Here is a 25,951-nt window from a genome sequence, read left to right as displayed (position 1 = left end):
GGGTTTCAATCAGCTCCCTCGCTTCCTAGGTCGTGAATCATCGTGTACTTGAATGTGGACGACTCCCTGATCAGTGCCCTGACTACTGAACTAGAGAGCTGACAGAGACGCACGCCTAGTTTATTAAACATACCATTGTCCTTCAGTGGAGTTTCCGAGAGACTCCATACAATCAAAACATGATTACTAAATAAAGACGATTGATAAACGAATGTTAGTAAGTCAGCTGGTAAATCAAAATAACCGTTAATTTTTGAATTACGCGAGTTCGCGGCTTTCTGTGGAAGACAGGAGAAAGGGCGCGCAGATCAGAGGCGCGCAGTAAAGGAAGATATATAAAAACTAAAATAAAAAACTTTAATGCTTTTCACACGCTTTAATATTTTTTGCTATAATTGCTACAGATAAAGTTTTTAATTGGTTCCCAAAAAATTATTATGAATACATTTGGAGTAAGAGTATGGTTTTTTTTTTTTTGATCATTTATTTTTCAGCAAGGCGGCATTAAATAATAGTGATAATAATAAAGATTTAATAATGTTAATAATAAAGTTTTCTTTATTCATATTAATAATAAATCTTTCTTGAGCAGCAAATCAGCATATTTGAATGATTTCAAAAGGGTCATGTGACACTGAAAACTGGATAACTAATCAAAATTCAGATTTGACTTGCAAAAAAAAAAAAAAAAACGTTTAAATATAGATTCAATAGAAAACTTTGATTTTAAAAGATATTTCACAATATAACCTTTTTTTGCTGTTTTTATGCACCCCCTCCTGCACCGCAGACAAGAAGAGATTAAGCAGGCTGATCACAAATATACACACTGAGACAAACGGAGAGAGATAACACAATAAACATGCATTTTTTTAATTCCATTACACTGCTTTATTGTCTCCCAAAATATTACTTTGATCACTGTCGCTATGGTTACTAGTACGTAATACAGGCTTGAGTGCTGTTGCGTGTTCATACAAACAGTATTTGAGGCGCTACTGTAAGTTGATTTGGACTTACAAAACATTTGGAAATGTCTTACGTGCAACATTCCACGATTCACACCTGTAAGTAAATGCAATTGTCAATCCCAAAAATTGAGTGTTTCCTTAGAACACGTTACTGTACCTGTAGTGTATTATTTCATATCCATGTTTGGATCATTTCAGCTTTGTGTAACAAAGTGACTGAGGGAAATAAGACTCATTTCATGCCATCATGTTTTTCAGTAAGTCTTAAATAACTGCTAAATTAATGAGGCCTCTGTTCTTTACCAGTACCAGCTCGACTCGACTCGTCTCGTCTCGCTTTTCGCTCCGTTTTCCATTGCAGATAGTACCTCCACAACAGTACCTGGTCGTCATAGCGACGCCGCAGGAAACTGCCGTGACGTAATCTTCTACGCGATACACACCCGCTACCCACCAGGGGGGCAGAGTTTCATATTATTTTGAAGCTTCCCCGGGCGCCGCCATTGATTAGCCGACCCCCACCTGCTGTTAGCATTCCATTGACTCCCATTTCATAACTTTACATCTGAGGCGTTTAAAGACTCCATTTGTCCATTATTTATTTCTAAAGAAACACGAAAATGTATAAAAGGCTCCACTACCTTGTATCTTACGTTATGGCCCCGTAGAAGCAGTTTTTGTAAAAATAGGCTAACGATTGCATCATAACCACGCGACTCTCTGTCACACAGTAGAGATTACCGTATGGACGGGAGGAGAAGCTCGCGGGCAATCGGGGGGACGTGGAGGCAAAATGACAAAATAATTAATCAGAATACTTAGCAAAAGTTTCTCCTGCTCCTAGCTCATGGACAGCTCCTACTCACACTCTCCGTCTCTGCAAGTTTCGGAAGGGAATGATTCAGATTTCTCTTGGCACAGCTACTAGAAGACAGACGGGTTGCTCACGTCACATCTACGTCGTCAAGCTCAGTTTGAGTCTGCGCAGTACGCTCAGCCATCAGGAAGTAAGTGCTTCTAATTGACTTCACTTGTCTCCGTTGAATCCAATGGGGTCGCTGTGTCCAGTTTATATACTGTCTATGCTTCCCACACACACAGGACAATGGAGGAAATCGCATCTGGCGCGTGCAATGATGACGCGGTGAATAGTGACGATTCTCTCTGACCAATCAGCAGTCTGCCGTGTTTTCACATCACATTTTAGTATCGCCTCAGCTCGCTCAGAACCTCGCCGGAGGTGATACGAAAAATTTACCTGGAAACAGGTACAACTTTTAAACAGTGGAAAACCAAACAAAGGCGAGTCGAGTCGAGTCGAGCTGGTACTGTGTAGTGGAAAAGCACCATTTGTGTCCAACGTCCTGCACAGTTTAGATCAAAACTGGAAGTTTCTAGTGAGTCTGAAGACATTTGCTGTGTTCAAAATCACCCCCTATACCCTCATTCACTATTCCCTACATTAGTCCACTAATATAGTTCACTTGAAGGAGTGAATGTAAACGAGTGGGTGATTTCAGACACTGAGTGCACTGGAAGGGCTGCCACTTTTGCATAGTTTGTGCTGGTTAATAATCATTTGAAACTGGCAGCTCCAGTAGTGAGATGAAAATATTTATCTTGAACTCATGGAAACTATGTATAAACCTTTATTAAACAGTTCAATAATCAATTAAAAAGCTATTTATACCTGTATGATATTATGTAGCCACATTGGACCAGCATTTTGGAAAAATGGATGGATGGATGGATGATTGAGCTGCGGGTGCCATCTTCTGGATAGATGCAGGAATTTATTCAGACCATCACAGTGCATTATGGGTATTCTATAGCCGCTGAGTGTACATTAGTTGTACACTTTTCATTGCAGTACATTGTGTGAGTGCATTCGATTACGGCCCCTATATGGTTACGTACGCCACAACAAATGGTTGTCTCCTCAAATAGTTCCCCATACCCTATGATTTCAGACACAGCTCTTGATTAGCTTGTTCAGGTGCATTTAATTATGATTGGAGCTAAACTCTGCAGGACCGTTTGGGCGCCCTTGTTCTAGACACATTAGTTTTAGCTTTTTTACAACCATAATTTTACATTACATTTAGCAGACGCTTTTATCCAAAGCGACTTACAAATTAGGACTAAATTAAGCGAGTCATCATGAAGAGGCAAAAACAACGCAAGAAGTGCTCAAAATACGAAGTTCAGGCATTATTCAGAGTAGCATAAGCCCGATAAGTGAGGTTTTAAAGGGAAGGGAAGGTTTTTTTTTTTTTTTATGAGGTTAAGTGCTCATGGAAGAGATGGGTTTTCAGCTGTTTTTTGAATGTTGTCAGGGATTCTGCATTCCGGATGAGGGTGGGGAGAGCGTTCCACCAGCATGGAACTGTGAATGAGAATGTTCTGGAAAGTGATTTAGTGGCTTTCTGTGATGGAACCACGAGACGTCGCTCTTTGACCGATCATAGGCTTCTGGTAGGGATGTAGACTCGTAGGAGTGTGTGAAAGTAGGAGGGAGCTGAGCCTGTGATAGATCTGTAAGCAAGCGTCAATACCTTGAACTTGATGCGAGCAGCGAGAGGTAGCCGTAACCGTTATAATATAACGGTCCCACAACACTGCAAGGTGTTTTACCTAAAAATAATGACATGATGAAGCTATGATGACTCTGGAGCGGCGTGTTTCTTCTGGTGAGTCTGAAAACCCCATTTAAAAGAGAATCTCTCACCGCAGATGGAGCAGCGGTAAGGTTTCTCTCCTGTATGCATTCGCTCGTGGACCTTCATGGCACTTGATCGAGCAAAAGTCTTGTCACAATGTGAGCATTTAAAAGGTTTTTCTCCTGTATGAGTCCTCTTGTGTAGTTGTAAGTCACTCGCCTTATAAAAACTCTTCCCACAATCACCACAGTGATACGGTCTTTCTCCAGTGTGAACTCTCTGATGAGTTATGAAAGAAAATGGAGTTGCAAAGCTCTTCCCACAGTAGGAGCACAGGTACGGTTTCTCTCCGGTGTGAGTCCTCTCATGGGTATTCCGTTGTATCGAATGATGGAAACGTTTCTCACAGTGTGAACACTGATATGGTTTGACATCAGAGTGTGTTTTTTGGTGTAACTTTAGAGAAGTTGAGTTTGTAAAGGTTTTCTCACATACACTGCACTTGTACGGCCTCTCATTGGTGTGTGTGAGTAAATGGCTCTTCAGATGGGCTCTCTGTTTGAAGCTCTTCACACATTCACTGCACTTGTACGGCCTCTCATTGCTGTGCACGAGTAGATGGCTCTTCAGACTCGATCCCTGGGTGAAGCTCTTCTCACAGTGAGGGCACTGGTACAGCTTTTCCTCCTTGTCCATATGAGTCGCCTTATGACGGTAGAAACTAGAAGAGGAATTACATTTCTTCCCACACTGATCACAATGAAACTCTTTCTTCTTGTGCTCTTTTGAATGACGTCTCTTCTCTTCTGAGGTTGAAAAGCTGATGTCACATATTTTGCAGTCTTTCTGTTCTGTGTGTTTTCTCTTACGTCTCACTAAATGTTCCTGTTTGCTGAATGTTTTTCCACAGTCGGTCACTGTCTGTCGCTGTTTGGATGTAGAGGCAGTTTCTCCATTAGAAGATGAACCAACGTCGTCATCTGAAAGGAACATAATGGGCATAAGTCAAGTCACCTTTATTAATAGCCAATACAAACATATTTATACAAAACAGTTGACAATGAATAGACAGAAGTCCAATAATAGCGAATCACTCATTCTAAAAAGAATATCAAGTATAAGTTAGACGAATCCAACTTTTAATGAGGGCTGTGTTAACAGTAAGATGTCCGTCATTTAACAAATTTTAAAAACACGGATGGACAATACAAAATGGTTTGACATTTTGACAGAAAAAAAAAAACACGAGCAAGAACAAAATTTAAACATAGCCCGTCAATTTTCATTTTACAATTATCTTCTCTCTCTGTGTGCGCACGTCTGTTTGTGAGAGAGAGCTTGTTAGTTAGTAACTAATGTGCTAGTTTTCATACAAAATAAATATGTAACATAATTAGGTACTTTAGTTATTATTAACACAATAACGTAACACATGCAGGCTACGTTTCACTTTCATAATCACTAAGCCATAGCGATTTCAAATTTTTTGATTTATTGTTCAGCATTACTTGAGCATTTTATAACTTGCATGGCTGAATGATGTCTTCCTCTTATCTGAGTATTTTAAGATAATCCATGCGATCAATAGCCTAGAAATCTAGACGCACCCTACCCAGAGGGAATTTGAAAGACAGACGTTTATCCCGCCCCTCGGATTGAGCCGTGTCTATGGTGAGTTGCCAGACCTAACATCTTGATGTAAGGTCTGGCTTGCCAGACTATGCGATCAAGATTTAACTAAATACAATAAAAATAAAGATTTAACTAAATAAAACTTTCCACATCCACCCAAGACCGTTTACCTTCAGGAGTCAGAAGTACAGAGACTACTGTCCTCGCTTATGAAATCATTCAGACGGCGGGCCGCGGGAGTGGAAGGGGGATCGAGCGGGAATTTTTTATTGGTGTTGATTTTCATTCTCTTTTTAATGATAGGCCTTACGCATCTGTCAATCATCCCCGCTTGCAATTTGGGGAATGAACCCAGCGCTATGATTGGTCGAACTCCGCTTCTTTTGCTGTTGCTTGATTTGAGGACTGCGTGTACACAGAGGCCTCACCAGGTTTTTGCGTAGTTTAGAGTGACAAATCGTACCAGCGTACTTTGAGGTCAAAATGCGTGTCCGCTACACAAAATGCATACTGCATTTTTGTCGTTTCCGCAGATCCATGCGAACTGGAATCATTCTGATAATGTTTTATCTGTACAGAGGTAAAGAGAAGGGAAGGAGGCCTTCACAGGGGTGAGTCTAGTTGACACTTAAAGGAGAACTCCGGTCAATTTTAACATTGAGCTCATTTTTTTGTACATTTGGAGTGCTGTCAGTACAGAGAACAACGACAAAAATCGGTGTTGCCTACAACGTGTTATCCTCTTTTTAAAATTTGCGCCCTGTTGACTTCAATGGGGCAAGTTTTAAACCTGCTTTTAGCCTCTTAACATCCTTGATGTGTCATTACAAGTTCACAGCCAATGTGAGTGATTCCTTTAGAGTGAACACGGTGAATCTGACTGCAGTAGATGTGAAAGATATGAAGAAAAATTATGTTTATTCAGCCAGCGCACATACCTGTATTTACATCCTGTTTTCGGTCGAAGTCCACAGTAGTCGATTGTCGAGCTCACGCACGTGATCATAGGTACTAAACCTATATGCGCGTGAACTCGACAATCGATTACTGTGGACTTGACACATCAAGGATGTTAAGAGGCTAAAAGCAGGTTTAAAGCTTGCCCCATTGAAGTCAACAGGGTGCAAATTTTAAAACGAGGATAACACGGTGTAGGCAACACCGATTTTTGTCGTTGTTCTCTGTACTGACAGCACTCCAAATGTACAAAAAAATTAGCTCAATGTTAAAATTGACCGGAGTTCTCCTTTAAGGACTGTGTTGTTATCGTGTCTAGGCACAGATCATTCATCAGATCTGGATACGGCAGACTACGGTAAACCTCAGAATAAACAGAGAGACTAATATTAGCATAGGCGCCATTCTTCTAATGATGTAACGAGTACATCAGGTGTTATTAGAAGTGTTCCCGGTTCCGGCTGACCTAGTTTATCCAGCCTAACATTTTACATGATTTGAATTATAGAAGTTGTGTTATGTGTATGGTAGGTTAAAGAGATGTGTTTTAAAGGAGTCATAACCTGCAATTTTCACTTTTCCACGAGAATCAATGTATGTTATGATCGACTAACGATTATACACTGGCCGGGAAGCCGATATTTAAAAGTGAAGCGTTTGTTTACCTCAGGGTAAATAAACCAGCGCGCGTGCACGCGCACTCAAATACGAGATTTTGATTTCAGCTCCCTCTTGACGTCATGAGGTAGTAGGATATACCATATATGGACACCGCAGCAGGAAGCCTGCCCTTCCCCTCTCCCCCTCATATTCAGTTCAGTCGAGAAAGATGGAGAAACCGAGTGCACACCGGACTTGCTCTGTGGTTGATTGCCATAAAAAACATGTAAATGTGTTTTATCTCCCAAAATCGGACGAAACTATCAGGGACCAGTGGATGAAATAAATTTTTAATGACGCTGTCCCAACAACCCTTTCAACTGGCGTATCGTTATGTGTGTGCGCTAAACATTTTACACCTGAATCATTTACAAATTTGGGGCAATATCAGGCGAAGTTGGCCTCGAAGCTCCGTTTGGGAAAAGGTGCCATCATGATAGTAAACGTCTCATCTCAATAACCACTGTAAGCTGATAAAATAAGTAGACTACATCTCCGTTAATGTAATCGACATTAAATAAAAGGTATACCTATGTGGGAGAAAATAGCAACAAACGTTTTAGCTCGTTACCGATGTTAATGTATGTCTCAGTCAAAATGATTGTCTTTACCATTCAGAGACATCTTGATGTAGACGTCCATCCAACAACTCTACATCTTCCCTTTCCAGCTCTGGTTCAGAGTCCGGCTCAAACATGTAGGGTTGAATCCCGTAGGTCGCGGCCGAGTCGGGTTCATTCACCACTTGCGCCATGATGTCAGTTTGTAATGATGCTGAAGTTACCTGCGTGTCAACCCCCCTCCTTCCTTCAACCAATCAACGCGCCCCTCATTTGCATTATTAAAATGAGCGTCCACGACAGCCAAAACATCGCATTGATCTCGCGAGACAATAATGCCTTCAGAAATAAGGGTAAAAGTAGGTCTGTGTTTATTTTTTTTCCACTTTTCTTTTTTAGAAGGGCCTGAAAGACTATAATACAGCAGTAGGTATCCAATGTAATACTAGGTTATGACTCCTTTAAGTCTAGATTTAAATTGAAAGAGTGTGTCTGCTTCCCGGACAATGTTAGGAAAACTGTTCCAAAGTTTTGGTGCTAAATAGGAAAAGGATCTACCGCCAGCAGTCGATTTTGATATTCTAGGTGTTATCAACTGGACAGAATTTTGAGATCGCAATAGACGTGAAGGACTATAATATGTTAAGAGCTCGCTCAAGTACTGCGTGCTAAACCATTTAGTGCTTTCTAAGTAATCAGCAATATTTAAAAATGTATACAATGTTTAATAGGCAGCCAATGCAGTGTTGACAGAACCGGGCTTATATGGTCATACTTCCTGGTTCTGGTAAGAACTCTAGCTGCTGCGTTTTGGACCAACTGTAGTTTGTTTATTATGCGTGCAGGGCAACCACCTATAAGAGCATTACAATAATCTAGCCTTGAGGTCATGGACGCATGAACTAACTGTCACGCATTTATCATTGAGAGCATATGTCGTAATTTAGATATATTTTTAAGATGGAAGAATGCGGTTTTAGAGATCCTAGAAAATGAAAGATTTTAAAGACTTTCAAAAGAGAGATTGGTATCAAAGAGCACACCCAGGTTCCTATCTGTCGAAGAAGACTTGATATAGATAATAAATAAAGAAGACTTTATTTCTGTCACAATACCATAGCTATGGTTAGAGTTACTACATTAGCCTAAATCCATGCTGAATGGTGAATGACCTAAATAAATATTTGGGTCGCACGGACAGGAAAAATGGTTGCAGTCTGGAGCCCTGTTTGGGGAAGTTTAAAAGAGAATTGATTATGGGAAAAAGGAAGAAACATACCTGAACGATCAAAATCTTCATCATCGTCAACATTATCATTATTCTGATCTTCATCCTCCTCCTCCTCATGGCTCTGTTGTTGTTCCTCTGCTGTGGTTTCTTCTCCTCGTCTCTCTATCAGGTTCCTGCAGTCCTCCGGTTTGACGGAGCACAACTTCATCTGCTGTTCTCCAGCGTTACAGTCAGAGGTTTGATCAGCGGATCCATGATCCTGAGCGTCAGTATAACACATTAAAGTGAGGCTGAGCTCTGAGTCCTGTGTGTCTCTGGATCTCCAGACTGAATCCTGAGCTTCTGTCCCATCAGTCACACACACTGAAACCTTCTCCAGATCCTGACAAACACATCATAGATCAACACAAATAAACAACAACCTGTTGATATTAGCCTCATTACTCAGCAGTAATCTCTAGTGGTTATACTGGTAATTTGTTAGCATATTTTGCTGCTGTCTTAACTTGAGATGTGCATAAGAAGTGAGAAGCTAACAAAACTTTGGTTTGATTGAGCTGAAGGATGAAATGATGAGCTGCTCAAACCTCTCTGTTGGGTTTGTCTCCTCTTTCTCTCAGCTTTGCCTCCAGTGACGCCACCTCTTTCTTCAGCTGACAGATTTCAGTGATGAAATCCTCAATATCCAGCATGGACAGATCAGTTCCTACTGATTTACAGCAGATCACATCCATCTGCGCTCTCATGCGGTCAACATCTGAAGACAAACGCATCATGAGCAGAACTAAAGAAAATAATATCTTATTTTTGGAGAATATTCAGAAACATTTCATTTAAGATGTAAATCTTTTTGAGCCACCACAGAGCATGAATTGTATCAAATGTTATAATATATTACATGCATATATTCAGATATTAAACACGATATTGTGAGATTTCTGCTCATTTTTCAAGAAACCTTTAGAACATTACAGTGTCTAGAAATTAAAATGAAGCATTGTGTTAGTATACTACACTATTGCTTACTACAAACATCTTGGTTTAAACGTTGGTTACTGTAGTAAAACAAGACCCGGTTACTTAAACCATGGTTATTTTTCATATTTAAATTCATTAAATAGAGAGAGAAAAATAACAAGCAAACAGCATACACATAAATAACGCAAAACAGATTAAACACCCACCGTCTGAGAGCTCCAGTTGTTTCTTTCTTCGGTGGTTTTACCGGCAGACTATAACGTCACAGCGCCTCCTACAGTACGAGCGATGGAGTAAAAGAGTAGAGGCTTCGCCAACCCTAATTTCTCTTATTAAAAATACAATTGTATTTCAGTAGCTTTGCCAAGAGAATAATATACTACTAAAGACATCGACAAACGAATGTTAGTCAGTCAGCCGGTAAATCAAAATGACCGTTATTTTTTGAATTACGCGAGTTCGCGGCTTTCTGTGGAAGACAGGAGAAAGCGCGCGCAGATCAGAGGCAAGCTGTAAAGCAAGAAAGAAACATGTTCCAGAGAGCTTCTCTGTTTGAAATAAATGCTGTCCTTCGCTCTTTGTTAATCTGGGAACCCTGAAAAAACAAATGTATCTTTCTACACTTCATTAAACAGCACAGGGTTTTTCCAACTGCGATAATAAGAAATAATTATTGAGCAGCAAATCAACATGATTTCTGGGTCATTTGGCACTGAAGACAGTAGTAACAGCCAATCAAAATACAGCTTTGACTCAATGAAAAAGAAATACATTTGAATATTGATTCAAATAGAAAACAGCGCTTTTAAAATGGAAAAATATTTCACAGTATTTTTGTTTTTACTGCACCCCGTTCAGCAGAACAAAGGCAAGAAGAAATGAAGCAGGCCAGTCACAAACTCACACACTCCCTGAGACAAACTATGAGAGATAACAAAATAAACTTGCATATTTAATTGCATTACACTGCTTTATTGTGTACTGAGATATTACTTGGAAACTGTTGCTATGGTTACTGGTAAGTAAATAAAGGCTTGACTCCCATTACACATACAGACTGTATTATAGGCATTATGTAACTGTTTTATGTTATTGTAATTAAGTGCCCCATAAACACATTTTAATCCAACATCAGACACTGATCTGCACATTACAGTGAAGTTGTCACAAAGAAACAGATTTTCAGCCAGAGGATTCATTTCTACACAGTTAATAATGTTCGAGAACAGGGGCATTAAAGCAGCACTCAGTAGCTTCGGGATTTCTTCGCTGTATTCTCGCTTTTTGCTCGCAGGTTTCTCTCTAGAGCTCCCCCCACAGCTTCGGAATAGATATTTGATAACACTGTTGTAAAAACTCTTTGGTGATTCTCAGACACCAGAGGCTAGTAGATCAACGACATCAAAGCAGATGGGACATTCTTTAAAACGTCTTCTTCCTTCGGGTTCGGACAGCGTGTGGGAGCGCAATAATGACAGCATTTTAGCAGATTTCTTTTGGCCGTAAAGCAATTGTTTACATCGCGAGACCTGATATCACGCGATACTTCCTGCCACAGCGGCCGGCGGCCCGCCCTCTCAAAGTTGCAAGTGCGAATTTTCCGCTCACGGGCACCAGGGGGGTGCGAAACGACCACCATTCAACCCGAAATAAGTAATATAACCATTCCAATGACTCCGAAGCTGTTCAGTTAAGGTAAAAAAGTTACTTAGTTCACCTTTAAATCCTGCTCCTGGAGGACCAATGTCCTGCACAGTTTAGTTCCAAAACACTTGCCTGGAAGTTTCTAGTGAGTCTGAAGACCTTTGCTGTGTTCAAAATCACCCCTATACCCTCATTCACTATTCCCTACATTAGTCCACTAATATAGTTCACTTGAAGGAGTGAATGAAAACGAGTGTGTGAATTCAGACACTGAGTGCACTGGAAAATTATTTGAAACTGAGTAAACTGACAACTCCACCAGTAAGATGAAAGGATTTATCTTGAACTCTGTCATGGCAATTATGTATAAACCTTATTTAAACAATGTAATAATTAATTAAAAAGTAATTGCCTGTATTATATTACGCTATAGCCACATTGGACCAGCGGTTTGGAAAATGAATCTGCGGGCGCCATCTTCTGGATAGATGTAGGAATTTATTCAGCACGACCCTCACAGTGCATTATGGGTATTCTATAGCCACTGAGTGAATATTAGTTATACACTTGTCATTGCAGTGCATTGTGGGATCTGAATGAATGCCCTTGACAACATCCACTATGGTTTTGGACGCCATCACAAATGGCTGTTCGCTTTAGGGTATGTGCAGATTTCAGACAACTCTTCATTAGCTGGTTCTGGTGTGTTTAATTATGGTTGAAGCTAAACTCTGCAGGACAGTTTTGGGCGCCCCTGACACAGACACATTCTAGTTTAAGGTTTTTTACAACCATGAAATTACATTCCCACAACACTGCAAGGTGTTTTGACAACCTAAAAATGACGACATGATGAAGCTATGATGACTCTGGAGTGGCGTGTTTCTTCTGGTGAGTCTGAAAACCCCATTTAAAAGAGAATCTCTCGCCACAGATGGAGCAGCGGTAAGGTTTCTCTCCTGTATGCATTCGCTCGTGGACTTTCATGCCACTTGATCGAGCAAAAGTCTTGTCACAATGTGAACATTTAAAAGGTTTTTCTCCTGTATGAGTCCTCTTGTGTAGTTGTAAGTCACTTGGCTTGTAAAAACTCTTCCCACAATCACCACAGTGATACGGTCTTTCTCCAGTGTGAACTCTCATGTGAATCCTGAAAGAAAATGGACTAGCAAAGCTCTTCCCGCAGTAGGAGCACAGGTACGGTTTCTCTCCGGTGTGAATCCTCTCATGAGTTTTCCGGTGAGTCGAATGATGGAAACGTTTCTCACAGTGTGAACACTGATACGGTTTGAAATCAGAGTGTATTTTTTGGTGTAACTTTAGAGATTTTGACTTTGTAAAGGTTTTCTCACATTCACTGCACTGGTATGGTCTCTCATTGCTGTGCATGAGTAGATGTTTCTTCAGACTGGTTTCGTATTTCATGCTCTTCTTACAGTGAGGGCACTTGTACGGACTCTCACTGGTGTGTGTGAGTAGATGGCTCTTCTGGTACGGCTTTTCATTGGTGTGAAGGAATAGATGTTTCCTCAGATTAGATCCATCTCTGAAGCTCTTCTCACATTGAGGGCACTGATACAGCCTTTCATTGGTGTGTATGCGTAGATGGCTCTTCAGATGGGATCCCTGGTTGAAGCCCTTCTCGCAGTAAGGACACTTGTACGGCCTCTCATTGGTGTGTGTGAGTAAATGGCTCGTCAGATGGGCTTTCTGTTTGAAGCTCTTCTCACATTCACTGCACTTGTACGGCCTCTCATTGGTATGAATGCGTAGATGGCTCTTCAGACTCGATCCCTCGGTGAAGCTCTTCTCACAGTGAGGGCACTGGTACAGCTTTTCTTCCCTGTCCATATGAGTCGCCTTATGACGGTAGAAACTAGAAGAGGAATTACATTTCTTCCCACACTGATCACAATGAAACTCTTTCTTCTTGTGCTCTTTTGAATGACGTCTCTTCTCTTCTGAGGTTGTAAAGCTGATGTCACATATCTTGCAGGTGAAGTCTTTCTGTTCTGTGTGTTTCCTCTTACGTCTCACTAAATGTTCCTGTGTGCTGACTGTTTTTCCACAGTCGGTCACTGTCTGTCGCCGTTTGGATGTAGAGGCAGTTTCTCCATCAGAAGATGAACCAACGTCGTCATCTGAAAGGAACATAATGGCCATAAGTCAAGTCATCTTTATTTATAAAGCGCTTTTTACGATATAGTTTGCTTCAAAGCAGCTTTACAGTGAGAACAGGAAAATAATTCAACAAAGTTTGTTTCTAAAAGAAAATTCTGTTAATGATGTGAATTGGTAAGTCTCGTCAGGGCGTGAAGAAATATACAGCCGAGTATCATCAGCATAACAGTGAAAACTAATGCCATGCTTCCTAATGATATCTCCCAAGGGTAGCATGTACAGAGTGAACAGCAACGGTCCTAGTACTGAGCCTTGTGGTACACCATACTGAACTTGTGATCGATGAGACATCTCTTCATTTACTGCTACAAACTGATAACGGTCAGATAAGTATGATTTAAACCATGCTAATGCAATTTCACTAATGCCAACATAATTTTCAAGTCTATTTAAAAGAATGTTGTGGTCGATAGTATCAAATGCAGCACTAAGATCCAGTAACACTAATAGAGAGATACAACCACGATCGGATGATAAGAGCAAATCCTTTGTGACTCTAATGAGAGCAGTCTCAGTACTATGGTACGGTCTAAATCCTGACTGAAAATCCTTGCAGATATCATTTCTTTCTAAAAAGGAACATAGTTGTGAGAATACCGCCTTTTCTAGTATCTTTGTCAGAAAAGGTAGGTTCGAGATCGGCCTGTAATTGACTAATTCTGTAGGATCAAGTTTTTTTAACAAACGGTTTAATCATTGTCAGAAAGAAATACAGATTTTCATCCAGAGGATTCATTTCTACACAGTTAATAATGTTCGAGAACAGGGGCGTCCAATCCTGCTCCTGGAGGACCAACATCCCGCACAGTTTAGCTCCAACACACTTGCCTGGAAGTTTCTAGTGAGTCTGAAAACCTTTGCTGTGTTCAAAATCACCCCCTATACCCTCATTCACTATTCCCTCATTCACTATTCCCTACATCAGTCCACTAATATAGCCTAAAATGACGACATGATGAAGCTATGATGACTCTGGAGCAGCGTGTTTCTTCTGGTGAGTCTGAAAAACCCCTTTAAAAGCGAATCTCTCGCCACAGATGGAGCAGCGGTAAGGTTTCTCTCCTGTATGCATTCGCTCGTGGATCTTCATGGCACTTGATCGAGCAAAAGTCTTGTCACAATGTGAACATTTAAAAGGTTTTTCTCCTGTATGAGTCCTCTTGTGTAGTTGTAAGTCACTTGCCTTGTAAAAACTCTTCCCACAATCACCACAGTGATACGGTCTTTCTCCAGTGTGAACTCTCATGTGAATTTTAAAAGAAAATTGAGTCGCCAAGCTCTTCCCGCAGTAGGAGCACAGGTACGGTTTCTCTCCGGTGTGAATCCTCTCGTGGGTTTTCCGGTGAGTCGAATGATGGAAACGTTTCTCACAGTGTGAACACTGATATGGTCTCTCATTGGTGTGTGTGAGTAGATGGCTCTTCAGATGGGATCCCTGGTTGAAGCTCTTCTCACAGTGAGGGCACTTGTATGGACTCTCATTGGTGTGAATGAGTATGTGACGGAGCAATACCAGGTTTCAGACACAAGGGACTTCGACTACGCCACCCATGGGAATTTCACCCCGGGAAATATGATTGATACCTAAGATTTTAGGTCACACAGGTTCGACTCTCTTAAGGAAGGGAACGGAAACGTGGGTATCAAAGAAATACACAACTTTATTAATACAAAATCCTATTTAAAAAGAGTGTGAGATTCACATTAAAATAATCTCCATTGCACCAGGATGTGTCTGATGACTCGTTAATGCATGGCTGACATCGACTTAAAGACAAACAAAAACAACAAATGACATACAACAATTCACATCACTATTAATTACACAACTGAAAAGAAAAGAAATACAACCTTACAGGGCCGGGATTCACCACACGGAGAAGGGATCACGAAGCTAGTAAATCAAAAGCACACTTACACACACACACACACACACACACCACCGTGCACTCAGCTTACGCAACCACAACACTTCAAAAGTGTGGCACCGCCCGTAGGAGGAGCACCACCACCACCACCACAAGAGACCCGTCACCCGTGGGAACCCGGCGACTGAAAGAAAGAAAAAAACAACTTCAAAACAGTAACCATAAAGCACAAATTGATTATATCACTGATCACAAAAACAGGGCAAAAATAAAGTCATATCAAGTCACAAACAATATACAGATATTGGTACAATAGAAAAAGAGAAAACAAAAACAGGTTTTTCAAAACAACAAGTAATTCAGACCAGCTTAAAAGGAGCAACCGCAGGGTTACTTTCTCCTTATTTTCACAAAATAGGGAACGTCGACTCCAAAATACACTAAACTATAATTTAAAGAAACCAGACAGCGACAATCCTCCTGATTAATTGGATGATACGGCGCTCTCGCGGTATGGAAACGGAGAAGCAACCGGGACGGCAACTATAGCAGAAACAAATCGCTCACGAGCTGGAGAGAGAATCCTGAGACAAATCCACACAGAAAACAATTACCAAATGCATACATTACTTGCTAAAATTCTCAGCATTTAACTATATGCATAACACTTACCGAAAAACAGTGGAGATGAGCTCTATTATCCCTTTACAGGCACAGATATACCATATTCATATAACTGCCGTTCAGCTGAGATACAGGGAACACTGCACACAACGCGAAAACATCAACTAATCCCCAAACCCCACCAAGCTAACCACTCTGCTTTCATAAAACAGTCCGCACATACCTGAGAGGTTAGTAGTCTTAGCATCCACTTAACACAAGCCGAGGGAACCAGGGAGGAGAAAAGACAGGCTAGAATGGCCATGAATCATTACTGTCATGCACACAGCAAACAACAAAACTTGCTACATGCTAATGAAACATACCTGTATCCACTGTCAACAACGGAAAGAGAGGAGGAGCCGGACGTGACGCATCCCAGGCCATAACCAACCATCTCTTAAATAGTGGATCCTCCCTGCTGATTGGTGCTCACAACCGTCAATCACCACCACTCGTCCTATTCATTCGGTTACAATCCACCCCCAGCTTCTGTACCGACGCCCCGACGGTAAACTCAACAGAACCCCCACTCTGAGCCCTCACTTCCATGGCCGAAACCAAATACCAGATGTACCACCCGCTATACTAGATACTGTACTTAACCCAAATGGTCGTGGAAGGTGATGTACATTGGAATGCTGCCCAGCAGTAGTCCTTCCAGTCCTCCTGACCACCACAGAACTGGCAGGGACGCTCATTACAGGCTGCAAGTTCACCTCCATCTCAAAACCCCCTTCCGCCCCCTGGGCTTCACCAGATGGCACTTCCTCAACCTCTGGAGGGCCGGGAGGGACACTACCCTCAGGTACCTGCACACAGTCAACTTGCGGTGTTTCCGGCACCAGGACAAACAAGTCTCCCTCATCTAACTCTTCCTCCCCATGAAGCTGTACAACTTCAACCACTGGATTATCGTGCAAGATGGGAGGGGAGGGGTTCCGGCTAATTTGAGCTTTCAGCAGGGATCGGTGCACGTGCTTTACTTTATCCAAATCTGTGGTGGGGGCAATGGTATACACCACACCCCCCTCCTTAGGTGCCTTCAAGATTTGGTACACCACTGAGCTCCACAGGTCGTGGATTTTCTGTCTACCTCTCACGCTATGATCGCGGAGGTATACCAACTGACCCTCCTTCAGTGGTGCTTCTCGTACCTGCAGATCATGCCTGGCCTTCCGGCGACCTGCCGCGGCCCCCAAACGCTCACGAGCACCCTCAAAGGCCACCTGCAACCGATCCTGGTGCTCCAGGACCCACCTATGCACACTACCTGCCAGCGGTCGTTCAACCCTCCCAAGAAGGAAGTCAACTGGAAGTCTAGGCTCCTGCCCAAACATCAAGAAATAAGGTGACTCCCCCGTAGCTTGATGAGGAGTAGTATTATAGGCGAAGAGTACCTGAGGAAGACAGAATGGCCAATCCCCTTTCTTTGCCACCGGCAACGTACGCAACAGGTTATGCAGGGTTCTGTTGAAACGTTCACACTGGCCGTTTCCGGCCGGATGGTATGGTGTAGTTCGTGACTTTTCAACTCCATACAAGCAACAGAGCTGCTGAATGAGAGCCGACTCAAAATTACGGCCCTGGTCCGAATGGATCCGACCAGGCACTCCAAACTTGCAAAACCATTCAACTACCAGGACCTGGGCCACAGTCTCTGCTCGTTGGTCCTTGGTAGGTACAGCCAAGGTGTACTTGGTAAAAATGTCGGTCATGACTAAAACATTCTCGATACCTGTACTTGAGGGTTCCAACAACGTGAAATCTAAAGCTAAGATCTCATTTGGCCGTGCCGCCAACAAGTGTCCCATGAAGCTAGCATGGATGGGCTGGTCGCCTTTAGCACACTGACATCTCTCACACTCTTGGCACCAGCGGGCAATGTCAGCAGACATCCTTGGCCAATAACATCGCTGCTGTACCAGCTGAGCAGTGCGCTCCACCCCCTGGTGTCCGTGCTGTTGGTGAAGTTGAGTCAGTACTTCAGACTTCATGGCCGCCGGCAATAACACTTGGAGAACCGCCTCTCCACCATCCGGGCGAAACACCCGGCGATAAAGCACTCCCTCTTTCTCCACCAAGCGGTCCCATTGACGAAGCAGGACCACAGCAGACCTGGAGAATTTCTTACGCTCCTCAGAGCTAGGAGGTGACTTCCGCCTCCAGAACACTAAAAGCTCCCCAATGACTGAATCTGCCTTCTGCTGCATACACATATCACTGGTGGGACAGGGGAATGCTTCAATTTGGTTCACCCAAGTCATCATCCCACCTTGGGCAGCTTGACACAACAACTCTGGGACAGCTACACTCCGGCACAAATCCTGATCTCCCTCCACCAGGAAGTTTTGCCGTGACAAAGCATCAGCATTTCGGTTACTCTTACCTGATCTATATTTGAGCTCAAAGTCAAAAACTGCCAGCTGAGCAGCCCAGCGCTGTTCCATGGCCCCTAACTTGGCAGAGGTCAGGTAGCTAAGAGGGTTATTATCGGTGTACACCATACACCTATGCCCCAGCAGGTACTCCCGGAACTTTTCAGTCATGGCCCACTTGAGCGCAAGAAACTCCAGCTTCATAGAACTATAGTTAGATGTATTGCGCTCAGTGGGCCTAAGACCCCGGCTACCATAGGCGATGGGACGCACCTTGCCTTGCTGTTCCTGTGAGAGGACCGCCCCCAGTCCCCCCTGGCTGGCGTCCACCTCCAAGATGAATGGAAGTGAAAAATCAGCATAAGCAAGTACTGGTGCTATGGTAAATTTCCTTTTTAACTCCTCAAAGCTACTCTGACACTCTGCAGACCAGGCATTATCAATACGCTTTGGCTGTCTTGAGTGCTTGGGATTCGCCAGCTCCGCCACCAACCGATGTAGGGGGGCAGCTAGCCTAGCGAATCCCTCCACAAAACGTCGGTAATAGCTGGCAAACCCTAAAAATGACCGCAACTCTGTCACATTGGTTGGGAGCGGCCACTGTGAAACTGCTGCAATCTTACCTGGGTCTGTGGAGACCCCCTCCGACGAAATGACATGACCCAGGTACTGCACTTCTTGTTTAAAGAACGCACACTTAGATAACTTAGCCTTTAAACCCTCCTTGTGTAGCCGGCTTAGCACTACCTCCATCCGAGTCAGATGTTGATCAACTGAAGAGGAAAACACGACAATGTCATCAAGGTAGAGGAGCAGAGACTGGCACTGTTGGTCCCCGAACATCCGTTCCATCAATCTTTGGAAGGTGCCGGGGGCATTGCACAACCCGAATGGCATCCTATTCCATTCAAAAAGGCCAAACGGAGTGCAAAAGGCCGTCTTAGCTCGGTCCGCCTCTGTAACAGGAACCTGATTGTACCCGCTGGCAAGGTCCATGGTGGAAAACCAACGTGCTCCCGCCAGCGAGTCCAGTGTTTCCTCAATTCGGGGTAGAGGAAAGGCATCCTTCCTGGTCTTAGAATTTAAATGACGGTAGTCTACGCACATGCGCAGACTACCGTCCTTCTTCTTGACCAGGACGATGGGTGAAGCATAAGGGCTGCAGCTTTCTCTAATTACCTGGGCCTCAAGCAGTTGGTTAATGTGCGCCTTCACAACCTCGTACTCAGAGGGAGGGATACGCCTGTACCGCTGCCGCACAGGGACATCATCCAGCAGAGGGATATCATGAGAGATGAGATTGGAGCATCCCAGATCTCCCTCATGCATGGAAAACACAGTTGAATACTTTTCAAGAAGCGCCCCTTACCTTACCTTGTTCTTCCACTGACAGGACGGATAAATCAATCGACTCAATCTGTTCTAATATTGTGGGAGAAACCAGCACCGCTTGTGTACTCACTCTAGCCGAAACCACTTGAACCTCAGTGACCTCTGGAGGTAAACTAACCACATAAACCTGATTGACAGTACCTATGACCGTGCTAGCATATAATAGTACATCTACCGTGCCAACATTAACCACGGGCACATAAGCTGTACCACGTTCCACTGGTACTAAGGAAGGAGATGCCAACAAACCTGCTGGAAGACCAGCCTCTGGTGGCTCAAACAGCACTGTACCACTCGAGTACTGTGCAGAGCAGGTCACAGCAACCAATTTCATGGTGCCGCCTGGGATGCGACACGCCCGACGTCCACGCACTCTAACTCGCCCCCCCTGATCCAAGACTGACTGAGAGTCAATGTGACAGCAATGTTGTAAGGCCTGGAAAACAGAACTAGGGGCCTGAGACACAACAGGTAAATCGAAAAGGCTCATGCCATGCTGGCCAAAGAGTTCCTGGTAGCAGCGGCTCAGGACATTCATTCCCAGAACCCCAGGAACCCGAGCACACAAACCACCAGGAGGATCCTTGACCACCAGCACCCCACAACCTAAGACCACTCGCCCGCAAAGCTCAACATCTAGTTCTAGATAGCCGATGTACGGAATTGAGAGGCCATTTGCGGCCCGGAGCTGTAGCCAATGGCATGACCGAAGCTGTTCCTGACCCCAAGATTCAAAATTTGTCAAGAAACAACTCTCTGTAATGGTGGACACCATAGAACCGGTGTCCACCAGGCAAGATACCTTGACCCCACCCATACCCACGACGAGTTGAGGACAAGTTGACATAAAACGAGACATAAAATCTGAACCAATCAGAAAACTCGAGCCTGTCTTTTCCCCAACCAAGCTGTGGCCCTGCAGCTCGGCGGGAACTAGTTTCCCGATGCCTGTCTAGATGGTGACTGTGCACTCCTCGTTAAAGAGGATACTGCAAGTGCTGGTGGAAACCGAGAAGGTCGCCGCTCCCCATCACAATCTCCGGCATAATGACCAGGTTGTTGACACCTTCTACAAATAATCTGATTAGGCCGGGATGATCGTATTCGGGGTTGGGGATTTTGAATTTGAGCTATGCTTTGGGTCAATTGATTCAATTGTTGTTGCTGTGTTTTCAGCATTTCTCGTAATTCGCTCAATTCAGATGTAGCTAAAACGGCGTTACTACTTGTGTGCGAATGTCCCTGTACTACATACTGAATGCCATAAGCAGAAGGAACAGACTGGCTTCGACCACGTGTACCCCCGGGCACTCCCTCCCGTTCCCAGCGAATAGCTTCACTGCGAACATCCAACAATGTAGCAGTAGGTTGGCGACGGACTAGCTGTTTTAACTCACGTCGGAGGGTACCATCATTAACATATTCCACAAATTGATCGCGCAGCAAAGTTTCCGCATTGGGCATGCCATAAGGTGATTGGGATTTTACCTTTTCCAGAAGACCCATCAGAACCAGGGAGAACTCCAATAAGCTCTCCCCATCCTGTTGTTTCCTGGAAAAAAATGACTCTTGAAGAGCAACATATGATTTCGTACAGCCATACAGGTTACGCAAGGCCTGAAAAATTCTCTCTGGATCCTCCCTCTCATCCCTTGACCGATAGCGAATCTCTTCCCTTGCTTCTCCCTCCAAATGATCAACCAAAAAATATGCCCGATCAATATTAGAAAGGTGGCGAAGCCGCATGCAAGCCTGGGCCTCCTCCACCCACTCATCGAAAAAAATGCCAGACCTACCATTAAATTTTGGACACTTTCTGTCACGAGGGACAAAAACAAATCGCTCTGGTGCACTAAAACCAGTGGGCGGGGGAGGGTCCCTAGCAGCAGATAGAGGGGCGCTAGATAAACCAGGCTGTTCAGCTGGCGTCTGCTCCTGTCGCAATCTTTCATTATCTGCCTTTAACTGGAGTACTAATTCTTTTAACTCACGTAGTTCATCCTCCATGACTATAAAGCACGCACAGCACTTACCAATACAGATACGAAACTCACCGGTCCGTTTTACAGACCCCCGAACGAAACTGCCGCTGTCTGGTTTCTGCAAAAAGAAAAACAAAAGAAAAAAAAACAAATATCCAAAAATACCAATACCAACAAAACAATACCCACGTCTTCGCCCTACACAATAGAGAACCCTGCCGACTACGCCAGTTTGCCAAAGAGTTCCTGGTAGCAGCGGCTCAGGACATTCATTCCCAGAACCCCAGGAACCCGAGCACACAAACCACCAGGAGGATCCTTGACCACCAGCACCCCACAACCTAAGACCACTCGCCCGCAAAGCTCAACATCTAGTTCTAGATAGCCGATGTACGGAATTGAGAGGCCATTTGCGGCCCGGAGCTGTAGCCAATGGCATGACCGAAGCTGTTCCTGACCCCAAGATTCAAAATTTGTCAAGAAACAACTCTCTGTAATGGTGGACACCATAGAACCGGTGTCCACCAGGCAAGATACCTTGACCCCACCCATACCCACGACGAGTTGAGGACAAGTTGACATAAAACGAGACATAAAATCTGAACCAATCAGAAAACTCGAGCCTGTCTTTTCCCCAACCAAGCTGTGGCCCTGCAGCTCGGCGGGAACTAGTTTCCCGATGCCTGTCTAGATGGTGACTGTGCACTCCTCGTTAAAGAGGATACTGCAAGTGCTGGTGGAAACCGAGAAGGTCGCCGCTCCCCATCACAATCTCCGGCATAATGACCAGGTTGTTGACACCTTCTACAAATAATCTGATTAGGCCGGGATGATCGTATTCGGGGTTGGGGATTTTGAATTTGAGCTATGCTTTGGGTCAATTGATTCAATTGTTGTTGCTGTGTTTTCAGCATTTCTCGTAATTCGCTCAATTCAGATGTAGCTAAAACGGCGTTACTACTTGTGTGCGAATGTCCCTGTACTACATACTGAATGCCATAAGCAGAAGGAACAGACTGGCTTCGACCACGTGTACCCCCGGGCACTCCCTCCCGTTCCCAGCGAATAGCTTCACTGCGAACATCCAACAATGTAGCAGTAGGTTGGCGACGGACTAGCTGTTTTAACTCACGTCGGAGGGTACCATCATTAACATATTCCACAAATTGATCGCGCAGCAAAGTTTCCGCATTGGGCATGCCATAAGGTGATTGGGATTTTACCTTTTCCAGAAGACCCATCAGAACCAGGGAGAACTCCAATAAGCTCTCCCCATCCTGTTGTTTCCTGGAAAAAAATGACTCTTGAAGAGCAACATATGATTTCGTACAGCCATACAGGTTACGCAAGGCCTGAAAAATTCTCTCTGGATCCTCCCTCTCATCCCTTGACCGATAGCGAATCTCTTCCCTTGCTTCTCCCTCCAAATGATCAACCAAAAAATATGCCCGATCAATATTAGAAAGGTGGCGAAGCCGCATGCAAGCCTGGGCCTCCTCCACCCACTCATCGAAAAAAATGCCAGACCTACCATTAAATTTTGGACACTTTCTGTCACGAGGGACAAAAACAAATCGCTCTGGTGCACTAAAACCAGTGGGCGGGGGAGGGTCCCTAGCAGCAGATAGAGGGGCGCTAGATAAACCAGGCTGTTCAGCTGGCGTCTGCTCCTGTCGCAATCTTTCATTATCTGCCTTTAACTGGAGTACTAATTCTTTTAACTCACGTAGTTCATCCTCCATGACTATAAAGCACGCACAGCACTTACCAATACAGATACGAAACTCACCGGTCCGTTTTACAGACCCCCGAACGAAACTGCCGCTGTCTGGTTTCTGCAAAAAGAAAAACAAAAGAAAAAAAAACAAATATCCAAAAATACCAATACCAACAAAACAATACCCACGTCTTCGCCCTACACAATAGAGAACCCTGCCGACTACGCCAGTTTGTGACGGAGCAATACCAGGTTTCAGACACAAGGGACTTCGACTACGCCACCCATGGGAATTTCACCCCGGGAAATATGATTGATACCTAAGATTTTAGGTCACACAGGTTCGACTCTCTTAAGGAAGGGAACGGAAACGTGGGTATCAAAGAAATACACAACTTTATTAATACAAAATCCTATTTAAAAAGAGTGTGAGATTCACATTAAAATAATCTCCATTGCACCAGGATGTGTCTGATGACTCGTTAATGCATGGCTGACATCGACTTAAAGACAAACAAAAACAACAAATGACATACAACAATTCACATCACTATTAATTACACAACTGAAAAGAAAAGAAATACAACCTTACAGGGCCGGGATTCACCACACGGAGAAGGGATCACGAAGCTAGTAAATCAAAAGCACACTTACACACACACACACACACACACACCACCGTGCACTCAGCTTACGCAACCACAACACTTCAAAAGTGTGGCACCGCCCGTAGGAGGAGCACCACCACCACCACCACAAGAGACCCGTCACCCGTGGGAACCCGGCGACTGAAAGAAAGAAAAAAACAACTTCAAAACAGTAACCATAAAGCACAAATTGATTATATCACTGATCACAAAAACAGGGCAAAAATAAAGTCATATCAAGTCACAAACAATATACAGATATTGGTACAATAGAAAAAGAGAAAACAAAAACAGGTTTTTCAAAACAACAAGTAATTCAGACCAGCTTAAAAGGAGCAACCGCAGGGTTACTTTCTCCTTATTTTCACAAAATAGGGAACGTCGACTCCAAAATACACTAAACTATAATTTAAAGAAACCAGACAGCGACAATCCTCCTGATTAATTGGATGATACGGCGCTCTCGCGGTATGGAAACGGAGAAGCAACCGGGACGGCAACTATAGCAGAAACAAATCGCTCACGAGCTGGAGAGAGAATCCTGAGACAAATCCACACAGAAAACAATTACCAAATGCATACATTACTTGCTAAAATTCTCAGCATTTAACTATATGCATAACACTTACCGAAAAACAGTGGAGATGAGCTCTATTATCCCTTTACAGGCACAGATATACCATATTCATATAACTGCCGTTCAGCTGAGATACAGGGAACACTGCACACAACGCGAAAACATCAACTAATCCCCAAACCCCACCAAGCTAACCACTCTGCTTTCATAAAACAGTCCGCACATACCTGAGAGGTTAGTAGTCTTAGCATCCACTTAACACAAGCCGAGGGAACCAGGGAGGAGAAAAGACAGGCTAGAATGGCCATGAATCATTACTGTCATGCACACAGCAAACAACAAAACTTGCTACATGCTAATGAAACATACCTGTATCCACTGTCAACAACGGAAAGAGAGGAGGAGCCGGACGTGACGCATCCCAGGCCATAACCAACCATCTCTTAAATAGTGGATCCTCCCTGCTGATTGGTGCTCACAACCGTCAATCACCACCACTCGTCCTATTCATTCGGTTACAATCCACCCCCAGCTTCTGTACCGACGCCCCGACGGTAAACTCAACAGAACCCCCACTCTGAGCCCTCACTTCCATGGCCGAAACCAAATACCAGATGTACCACCCGCTATACTAGATACTGTACTTAACCCAAATGGTCGTGGAAGGTGATGTACATTGGAATGCTGCCCAGCAGTAGTCCTTCCAGTCCTCCTGACCACCACAGAACTGGCAGGGACGCTCATTACAGGCTGCAAGTTCACCTCCATCTCAAAACCCCCTTCCGCCCCCTGGGCTTCACCAGATGGCACTTCCTCAACCTCTGGAGGGCCGGGAGGGACACTACCCTCAGGTACCTGCACACAGTCAACTTGCGGTGTTTCCGGCACCAGGACAAACAAGTCTCCCTCATCTAACTCTTCCTCCCCATGAAGCTGTACAACTTCAACCACTGGATTATCGTGCAAGATGGGAGGGGAGGGGTTCCGGCTAATTTGAGCTTTCAGCAGGGATCGGTGCACGTGCTTTACTTTATCCAAATCTGTGGTGGGGGCAATGGTATACACCACACCCCCCTCCTTAGGTGCCTTCAAGATTTGGTACACCACTGAGCTCCACAGGTCGTGGATTTTCTGTCTACCTCTCACGCTATGATCGCGGAGGTATACCAACTGACCCTCCTTCAGTGGTGCTTCTCGTACCTGCAGATCATGCCTGGCCTTCCGGCGACCTGCCGCGGCCCCCAAACGCTCAC

The 25,951-nt window shown here is 44.0% G+C and overlaps 2 protein-coding genes across 2 annotated transcripts; both read right to left on the bottom strand.

Annotated features, from left to right (window-relative positions):
• Positions 1 to 879: 879 nt before the first annotated feature.
• LOC311286390 (uncharacterized protein) lies at positions 880 to 9,882 on the bottom strand. Its single transcript, XM_084402596.1, has 4 exons — positions 9,856 to 9,882; positions 9,259 to 9,455; positions 8,720 to 9,053; positions 880 to 4,611 (listed from the first exon to the last, which is right to left on the bottom strand). The coding sequence occupies exons 2-4, from the start codon at positions 9,445 to 9,447 to the stop codon at positions 3,629 to 3,631; spliced, it is 1,506 nt and encodes a 501-aa protein (XP_084258722.1). The 5' UTR covers positions 9,448 to 9,455; positions 9,856 to 9,882; the 3' UTR covers positions 880 to 3,628.
• Positions 9,883 to 10,089: 207 nt separating this feature from the next.
• Positions 10,090 to 22,119, bottom strand: LOC311286413 (uncharacterized protein). Its single transcript, XM_084402627.1, has 2 exons — positions 21,830 to 22,119; positions 10,090 to 13,434 (listed from the first exon to the last, which is right to left on the bottom strand). The coding sequence occupies exon 2, from the start codon at positions 13,142 to 13,144 to the stop codon at positions 12,152 to 12,154; it is 993 nt and encodes a 330-aa protein (XP_084258753.1). The 5' UTR covers positions 13,145 to 13,434; positions 21,830 to 22,119; the 3' UTR covers positions 10,090 to 12,151.
• Positions 22,120 to 25,951: the final 3,832 nt, after the last annotated feature.

This window comes from Rutilus rutilus (assembly GCF_951802725.1).
Source record: "Rutilus rutilus genome assembly, chromosome: 2".
NCBI lineage: Eukaryota > Metazoa > Chordata > Actinopteri > Cypriniformes > Leuciscidae > Rutilus > Rutilus rutilus.
The sequence above is the reverse complement of the archived record's forward strand: the minus strand, read 5'-3'. Positions and strand labels throughout refer to the sequence as shown.